At 37.9% G+C, this 9,452-nt stretch overlaps 2 protein-coding genes across 9 annotated transcripts in view; both read left to right on the top strand.

Moving 5' to 3' along the window:
* LOC122064656 overlaps positions 1-7,622 on the top strand; it is an 11,650-nt gene extending 4,028 nt beyond the window's left edge. For 2 of the 8 annotated variants that reach the window (XM_042628413.1, XM_042628416.1), the window contains 6 exons: positions 3,865-4,302; positions 4,408-4,479; positions 4,875-5,004; positions 5,811-5,965; positions 6,242-6,403; positions 7,057-7,622. In XM_042628413.1, coding sequence (XP_042484347.1) covers positions 4,285-4,302; positions 4,408-4,479; positions 4,875-5,004; positions 5,811-5,965; positions 6,242-6,403; positions 7,057-7,236 — 717 coding nt within the window. In that variant the 5' untranslated portion in view covers positions 3,865-4,284 and the 3' untranslated portion in view covers positions 7,237-7,622. Of the gene's footprint in view, positions 1-3,815; positions 4,303-4,407; positions 4,480-4,874; positions 5,005-5,810; positions 5,966-6,241; positions 6,404-7,056 lie in introns of all 8 variants that reach the window. The other 6 variants (XM_042628414.1, XM_042628415.1, XM_042628417.1 and 3 more) reach the window with 5 other exon arrangements.
* On the top strand, positions 8-2,468 carry LOC122064655 (protein FAR1-RELATED SEQUENCE 5-like). Its single transcript, XM_042628411.1, has 3 exons — positions 8-1,492; positions 1,588-1,681; positions 2,191-2,468. The coding sequence occupies exons 1-2, from the start codon at positions 257-259 to the stop codon at positions 1,642-1,644; spliced, it is 1,293 nt and encodes a 430-aa protein (XP_042484345.1). The 5' UTR covers positions 8-256; the 3' UTR covers positions 1,645-1,681; positions 2,191-2,468.
* Positions 7,623-9,452: the final 1,830 nt, after the last annotated feature.

Here is a 9,452-nt window from a genome sequence, read left to right as displayed (position 1 = left end):
TTGCAAAATAGCCAAAACAGAGGATGGTACAGTGCGAGGTATCTTTTGGGTTGATGGACAGGCAAGAGCTGCATATCGTGTATTTGGTGATGTCCTGGTATTTGATACAACATATAAGAAGAATCGATATCACTTCCCATTTGGTCCTTTTGTCGGAGTAAATCATCATGGCCAGACTACTTTGTTTGGATGTGGGTTGATAGCAGATGAGACAATTGAGTCGTTTATTTGGTTATTCTCTACGTGGTTGAAAGCAATGGATAATCGACCACCTGTGGCAATTATTACAGACCAATGTCCATCACTTTTGAGGGCCATCCCACATGTGTTTCCAAATGCAAAGCATAGGTACTGTTCATGGCATGTGCAAAAACATTTTATGGAACACCTGAGCAACTTGTATGGGACACGTCCATCATTTAAAAAGGATTTTGGGAGATGTATTTATGGTAGTCAGACAGAAGATGAATTTGAGACAAGCTGGCAAGAGTTATTAATAGCTTATAATCTCGTTGAACATGAGTGGTTGAGGAAAATGTACGAGCAGCGGGTTCATTGGGTACCGTTATATCTTAAAGGTACTTTCTTTGCTGGCATGTCATCCACACAACGCAGCGAGGGGATGAATTATTACTTTCGTGGTTACTTTAAGCAATCAATCCCATTGCACAAGTTTGCACGACAATATGAAAAGGCTGTACAAAGACGTAGGGAGAGGGAAGCTAGTAGTGATTTCTCCAGTCTCAACAAAAAACCTCCACTGTTAGTTGGTAATCCTTTGGAGATACATGCATCTAAAGTTTATACGAGGAAGATTTTTGAAATCTTTAAGAAGCAATGGTCTGCAGCACTGATATTGACAGCCACAGAAGAAGTACATGGTCAAAAGAAAAAGTATTTGGTCGGTCCCTTTGACATTCCTGACGAGCATAAGTGTGAAGTTTGGGATGACATTGATGCAGGTGTTGTAACTTGTAGTTGTAAATTGTTTGAGTTTATGGGTTTATTATGCAAACACATCTTGAGAGTCTTCCATAAGACAGACCGCAAGGAGATTCCTTCGCAGTACATCTTAAAAAGATGGACCATGGATGCAAGGATTGATTTGACGAATAAGATAGACAGATTAAGTGATGAAGGTTCTGTATCAGTAACAGCTGCATGGGCTTTTCAAGATGCCTTGAGGAATTTGATAGCCACAGTTAGTGGTTCACAGGCAGCATGTGAATCTGCTACGACTGCGTTGAGGATTGTGAATCAAAGAATCTTACGAGAATTGGGTGCATCAAACTTACAAACTCCTGTTGTTGATCCACAACCCTCTTCTAATGTTACACATGACCCCCATTGCAATATCCATATTCCTTTGGATGTGATCACAAGGGGTCGGCCTAATTTAGGTCGTGCAAAACATCCAATGGAGATGACAACTGGAAGGAAGAATAGATGTAGCAATTGTGGCCAGTTAGGGCATAGCAAGGCAACTTGTAAGGTATGTTTTCAAGAGGTCCATGCATTGCATATATTAATTTTAAAAAATGTTTAGTGCAATATTGATAATGTGGGACCATGTCTTATATTTTTCAGGTAGTAGTGGCGCCGGAAAATGATTTGGACACCACCTACAATGAAGAACGGTTTTAGTTAGTGATTTTTGGATCAACAGTATTTGATCTCATGTGTGGGTGTCTCTATTTGAGTTTTATGTGTGGTTGTTTATGTTTTTTTTTTTATAAGGATAGGTGATGTTAACAATTTCCATCCATTTGAACTTTCACGTTTCTGTAGTATTTGAAATGAGTTTATGTATGTCTTTAGAAATTTACTAGGACTGAAAATCCAAAGATTTACTTCCACATTTTAGTTTGCCATAGGAAATTATGCAATTTCATTGTGGTGGTTGAATGATATATGGGCATTCTGCTTTGCATGACTCTGTAGTGCTGCCCTTGGTGAAACTTATTTTATTAATGGTTGAATATGTTATTCTCTCTTTGGTTTAAATTTAAGTAGTGGTATCTATTAATGAATGTAATGATATATTTGAAGGAATCCTTCCATAAGGACACTAAAATGTTATTTTTGTTCAAAGTAGTAGACCTAATAGATTTAGTTTGAAAATAAGGGAAGACCAAAGGAAAACCTAAATGCTTATGGTTCAAGTATTTGGTTTCATGTGCTTCGTTTCAGAAAAAGTTGACTGATGATTACTTTTACGAGAGCACAGAGAAGATTTCCTTCGAGGGTATGGCTCTTCCTTCTACTCCATTATACGTTCATCGTGTGTTACTCTTGTGTTTGAATTTGATTTTCTGAGTTGGTTGGGAAAGTTCGGGCCCGTTTGATTTTGTTTCCAGAAACAGTTTTTCCGTTTTCTGTCCTCAGAAACAGAAGAAACATCATATTTTCTGTTTTATTTTTTGGTTCTGTTTCACCTATCTATAAAATAAAAATTGAAATTTATATATATTTTTGTTCCTAGAAACAGGAATGAAGAAATACCTATCAGTTGTTTTCTGTTTCTTAAAACAAAAAGTGACGGAGAAAAATCGTGAAATAGTCCCGAGTCCCGACGCCCTACCCTCTCTATCTCCTTGTAGCCCTCCACAAGCTACAACTCTCTCGCGAAGCTCGACGACCGTCTCTGCTCTCTCGCGAAGCTCGACGTTCTCTACTCTATTGCAAAGCTCAACGTTCTCTGCTCTCTTGCGAAGCTCGACGTTCTCTTCTCTCGCAAATCTCGGCATCTCTCTTGTCTCGTCAAGAAACGGTCTCACTGCAACTCTCCTTGCAGCAACAAGTTCGATCGTCAAGCTTAGGTATCATTTCGAGCACTAATTCACAGATCTGATTTCATCTCTGTAATGGAATGGAACCTGGATTGGATGCGGTTGGGGATTTGCATTGCAGTTATGTTTTGAACTTTTGTGTCTGAAAAATGATGGGAGAACTAGTCCCCGACCCCCTGGTTGTTTTTATTCATGAGAAGCGATCAATTTTTTTTCTTTACATTTGTAGGTGTTTGTACTTTGTAGCTCTGGTTTCTGAATTTTGTCTTGGTTTACTTTTGAGAACCTCTTTGAACCACATGTCGCCTCCTATTTTGAAATTCAATTGGGTGCTCCCTTGTTCCTAATCGGGTGTTCCCTTGTTCCAAATTTGACTGAGGTTAAGTTGATATGGCAGCGTACGTAATGGTTGTTTTCTCTTTTATTTTTGTCATATTGTTAAATATACATTGGTGGATTTATAGGGCTCTAAAGGGATTTCTTGTGAACTTTGTGAATCTGTTATAATTGGCATGATTGTATTCTCAGCCCTTGAATCTTATAAGAGAGAGAGAGAGAGAGAGAGAGATCCTCAATGAGAATAGACATAACACAGTGCTGAATTTGGTGTAAATCTGTTATATGCTTTCTATTTCACTTTGGTTTCTTTGTCATTTTCTTTGTGCTTTTGTATTCTGTAAAGTCATATTACATTAGCAATGTTTAGAAAAATGTACTGTTACGATGTTAAAATTTTTAATTGAATGCAGTTCTAAGGATTTGTTTCCTTAGTTCAAGTTTTCTTTTTGATGCTTCCTTTTATTGTTTTAGTTGTTAGTGTTTGCTTAAAGACAAGTTATTTGTTTGCAGTTTAAGGAGTTTCCTAATTGTTTAGTTTCCTTTTCTTACGTCTTAGCAGGCAAGTAAGCTTAGATTTGGAAGTCCTTTGTTTCCGATTCCCTAGTTTCTACTTGTATTATTTTCTATTTTTTGAATAGTTTCCTATACCAGTTTTAGTTTCTAATTTGTAAAGCTTCTATTTTGAAGGCATGACTGAACCTACATAAAGCCAACTAATGTAAGCTTTTCTACACAGTTGATCAATGATACTTTGTGAGCTCTTACAAACGGATTTGACCTGAGAAAGGTTTGTTTCAACAGCTGATAGCTCTGGGTAGGAGGCCTAAGGCTGAGAGAGCCTACCCCCCACCCACATCTATCCATTGAGTTCTCTAGTCTTCTCTCTTATTTTCTGTTAATTTTGCCATTATTTCTGAGTGTTGTGACTTGTGAGGTTATAAAGAGAGTAATTGAGTGTTGTTACAAGGTCCATTACCCACTAGAGGTGCTGCTGCTATATTGAATCTGAGGAGAGCATGTGATAGCCTGCTGCAGATATTTTCTGGGCAGCAGTTTGAAGCCCCCATCTACCAACCCTGAGATCATATTACCCCAGCCCTAGTTTGACCTTATTTCAAGAAGAAGCTATATCTCTACAACCTGATTCTCAAAGATCATGAAGAAATATGACAAGGTTAGTTCCTTACATAATACACAAAAGTTCCATGTTTGCTTATGTTAAGTTTTCAATGCAATAGGTTTCTGATATTGCACTTCCCCTGTTTGTTTAATTTTTTAGATCACTTCAAGAAGGGCAGCAAGGGCTTACCTAAACATGGTTGACAACTCTTACCTTGGAAGCTCTGATGAGGTGAGTGTATAGTTTCCATAAGTTCGAACTGGTTGGTGGAGGGACTCCCAGATGTACAGGGGGGGGTGGGGGGCTGTGAGCTAATTAGTATCCATCGGTTAGATATGGAGAGCATATGATATTTGTAATATGAAAAGGTGGCATCTCCTTTTGCGAAGATATATTAGCAACTTCGGAGCATGCTTATGGTTCAATTTGATTAAAATTATTAATTGGATTCTATATTTTTTCTTAATTAAAAAGGTAAATTTATATACTTCTTGTACTTGAATGAATTTGTATCTTCCCACAAGTGCAAGCATTGAAAGCAGAGTATCTGCTCATTGTGTGTTACCTTGTCTGATACATCATTGGATCTTACTATCACTAATCTAGTTTGGTTTGTGTGCTCACAGATCACTAAGCTCATGGAGAGAGTGGAAGCTACCTTCATCAAGCACTTCTCAAACTCAAACCGACATAAGGGCATAAACATCTTGAGACCACAAGCAAAGAGAGAAAGGCATAGAATAACATTTTCCGTGGGTAAATTTTGCTACCAAGTTGGATTCAACTTTGAGATGAATTTGATTTGATTCTCTTACAAAATAGCAACACAAGTATCCCTTTGGATTTGTGGTGGATCCTCGAATCAAAAACTAATTGACTCTGCTGTATATGGTAATTTCTCAGGCTTCTTTGCTGGTGCCACCACAGCTTTAATTGTGGCCCTTATTTTGATTATACGTGCAAGACGTATCCTGAACATGCCAGGGAGTACTCACGACTGTCCTTTTAACCTTGGTGGTTTGAGGGTTGATTTGACATCTGTGTCGTTAGGCTTGAAGTGCCTTATAGCAATGACATGTATCGAACTAAATCTGAATCAAATGACATTAGGCTCAACAAAACTTACTGTCCTTCTTGTTGTTGTTGTTATTGTGTACTATTTGTGCCTTTGCCTCCAACCCCACACCCCCACACGGGTGGAAAAAAGTAAGGGATCCAGCAGGCTTGTAATTGGGTTAAGGTCAAACATATCTGAAATTTTTCCTTGTTTGAGAAAATTCTCAGAAGTGGCTCAAAAATGATAGCATTTGATATTGTGTGTGTGTGTGTGTGTGTGTGTGTGTGTTTTTTGGGGCGGGGGTGATGAGGTGATACCACTTTACATAATTTGGTGTCTTTGCTTTATTTTGTTTTCCTTCCATGATTGGGACATGGGTAGTTGGAGTAATCTTAGAGTATAAGTCTGCTTTAGTAGTTTGAAGTTTTCTGTTAGAAGATGAGAAATTAGAACTAGGAAGATTTGTTTCTGCGACTGAAATTACTCTTCTTGTTGGCACATGCAGAGTCTCTCGAATGCAACATGCAGCCGAAAACATCTCATGGATTGTGTTTAGAAACAGTATCAGGATATTCTGGGTTATTTTCAGTAATGTCAACAATCTTGGCTGGGGTCCTAGGAGTTGGACTGCAACAAATATCTCATGCAGATGCCAAAACGGTTGGGGATTATACCTTTGAAGCGTTTCCTCGCAATGCTAATGTTTTTCTGTCTTTAATATTTTCCTTTCTTGGGGTTCATCTTGTTTTCTGCCATCTGTCTCTCTCTGTTCATATAGTTTTGTTCTTCTGGTTGTTCAATTTAATAGCTCAAACAGTGGTCTTCTCCTACTTTTGTGGAATTTATGAAAATGCAGACAGTTTTTTACATGTTCACTTGCGAAATTTTTTTGACAGAACATTCAATTGTTCTTAACGTGGGCTTAGCTTTCTGCAGGCTGATCCTGAGGTTCCCTTGCCATCAGAATCTCCATCAAGCTACACCGATTTGGAAAAAATTGTTAAGAAAAAACGACTTCGATTGGAAGAGTTGCTCAAAAGTAGAGGAATGTTTTATGGCTCCTATCCTAGATTTACTGTCGCCATGAAGGGTCAAAAGGTGAAAGTGCCATTTCTTTTCAATCCGGCAATGAGTATGCCTTCTATGTGGGATATCATTCTATTCTGCTGCTACTAATTTTCTCTAGAGTGGGACAGCATTTTTTCCTCAAGCACTTATCTTCCTTCACCAATGTTTATATGTGTTGTTCTTCCTCTATCAGCTTGCTGGAAGAGGAATGATTTAGACACCAATTGGTTCCATGGATAAAAGGAATCTATATATATATATATGTCTTTCTGTTATTATAAACAGCAATTGTAAGTTCAGTTTCAGGAAAAGGAGTCAATCTTGGAATTTATTCAACACCTCCATATGATTATTGGAACTGTTTTTATCTGCTAAATAGATATGTTCTTTAGGAAGCCATTAGTGCCACAAGCAGTGGTTATATGCCAGAACTTTTTGCATGCTCACACAAGAAAAAGCTTACTATTTTGTGTGGCTTGGCAAGGCATCTTTGATATGGAGTGCGTTATTATTAGAAATATATACTTTGAAGGTGCCTTCATTTTGATGTTTGTGCTTTTTCTTGGGCTGGATATTATAACACTTTTTCTTGATATCGTTGAAGTTCAATAAGTTCCATTTTTGCCATAGTAATTAATTGGTATATTTGCTACAATGCTTACAATTTTAGTGCTGTGTCATAGGTCACAATCAAATTCCAAATACCTCCAACATGTGAAGCGCCACACTTAATTGTGGACCTTGTTTCACATCTAGGATTGAAGGATGAACGTGGTGGTGGATCAGATATGGGGGGTTTGATTGGGAGGAGTCTTCTTATTCATCTTTTTCTAGTCCTGCTCTCGACTTTATCTACGAGGTAATTTGCTGGATTGCTCTTTCTAATTGCATGCACTTTGCGTTCAAGAAGCTCGCACGGATTGTGGCAGATGGGATTGGCGATCCTTCTAGGAATAAGGTTCCAATGAGATTGGTATCGATGTGCTGAAGTGGATTTCTTGCCTCGAATATTTTTTTACTTCGAGGATAGTTGGGGATTTTATTTGTCAATTTAGGTCATGAAGTTTGATAGTTTTCCTTTCGATTATTATTGTATATATTCATATATCTTCTCACTCGCGCTGTAGAAATCCAGCAATGATCTGTGGATGTACATTGTCTACAGGCAGTAGCTTTATTGTCTGATTTATAAATTCAAAACTAAGTATTTGTTAGGAAGATGTTTCTTCATTAAATTGATTGTTCTGCAGATGCTGTTGCCGGAAGAGGAATGATTTTACTATCTTCATCTTGCAATTAGTTACATACGTTGTAATGTGGATTTATTTATTAAATAAATTTAAGCTGATGAAATTGCTAGTTGCAACAAATGGAATTACAGGATCTTTCACAACAGAGAAAATTGAGATTTACAAGTGTTAATAAATTGGGCAATTGATACATTGGTCTCTGAGGTATAGTTTGTCTAGAAGAGTAGGCTCTGTATGGGGGTAATAAAGTTTTGGAAGGGGTTAGGAAGGATATTATGGTTGGAATTGAGTAGGAAGCCATACTGCTTATGGGGATGGACAATAGTTATGGTAGCATTTTAGATGAGTAAGGAATGGAATTGGTGAAAGGTCTCACGAATGGTGCTACGGCTGTGTATTTGAATGAGATTGTTGCTAAGAATGTAAGGGACTTGAAAAGATTTGATTGAGTAGAATGCTATTGCTGAATGCTGATAGGTTATTAGTGGAGAGATCAGGAGGGAAAAATAATATAGAGGCAGGTTTATGGAAAATAAAGGCTTGACCAACAATAATGGGTGGAAGAAAATCTATCAAATGTGCTTCTTTTTTAAGGATTGTCTGCATAGCAGTCGGTGTGTCCAGATCGTCAACCACCAGGTTAGGACAAACTGTAACAGTCTAACCCTAAGGACCCATTCTTGGCCGAAAAATGTGAAGTGTTCCAAATTTGATTTGTAAACAGTCTGATCGTTTAGTTGATTTATCTGAAAACTCTAGTAGTTAAGGCTTAGTTGAGCTGAATTATTACAAAGGAGGCTTATGAATCAAAACAAAAGGTGATATCTGAATTTTTTGGATAGGATTTTTCAGCCATGCAAATCATAATTAAAATTTGTTGAATAGATGTTAATTGGGACTTTTCAAACATCAAAGCTTTTATGTTCTTCCACTGGTTTCATTTTCTTCCACGCAGAGGAATGCTTAGTGATGGAAATGGATTCAGGTGGTTGCCTTGTTTAAATTTAAATCAATTCCCACTTGATCGAAACTAATATAGAACGTAAAACAGTCCACACTACAAATCTGGCTAGGGTGCGATGGGCTAGGTTTAGACTGGGGCAGAGGCATGAAATGGGAGTAAATTTGTAAAATTAATTTTAAGAAACTGGTTTTGTTATGGGACACCCACTTAGGTGATATATGAATCACACTTGACATCAACTATCTGCCATGTGGCCGCTCAGGTGGGCCCCACATTTTGTGGACAGGCTTACCCTGCCAAGTTTCAGTCCAATCTGAGTTGGCCAAGTGACCAATCAGTCCCTTAATACTCCACTCCACACTTATTTTTAGCATTGTTGTAACCTGATACAGCTTGCTTCCCATGACCAAAATTTATTCAGGTTGTATCATACTTCAAATAGGGTAGGCTGGGAACCTGTTTAACCATTATCAATTGCAACATAGGGTTATTTATTCTTTCCCTTCTGTCAAACCTCTGTTAAGCGGAAACTGAACAACTAGTTAAGCACTTGCAGTCCTCTCTTGGCAAATCTGTTTCTTAGCTTCAAATGAGATTTATTTGAAAACATGCTGTGTATTTTAATTGGTCCTGCTGGATGATTTGTTGAAGTCAAAAGCAACCATTATTTCTCTCATCTTCAGTAGTACTCTGGCTTAGTCTTGATGTTGTTCTCCTGAATTCCCATGTCCTTGGGTTTATGGTGGCAAAAGGTTCTAGGGCTGGGCCTATTGTTTGATGCGTCCACATTCCAGTTTTGCGGCCTAACACTTTTTGTTTTCTTATGAAAGGCCGAACACTAGTCAGGTCTAGCTTTGTGTTGTCC

The sequence above is a fragment of the Macadamia integrifolia genome, unplaced genomic scaffold, assembly GCF_013358625.1.
Source record: "Macadamia integrifolia cultivar HAES 741 unplaced genomic scaffold, SCU_Mint_v3 scaffold1709, whole genome shotgun sequence".
In the NCBI taxonomy this organism is placed as follows: domain Eukaryota; kingdom Viridiplantae; phylum Streptophyta; class Magnoliopsida; order Proteales; family Proteaceae; genus Macadamia; species Macadamia integrifolia.
This window is presented reverse-complemented; position numbering and strand designations above follow the sequence as displayed.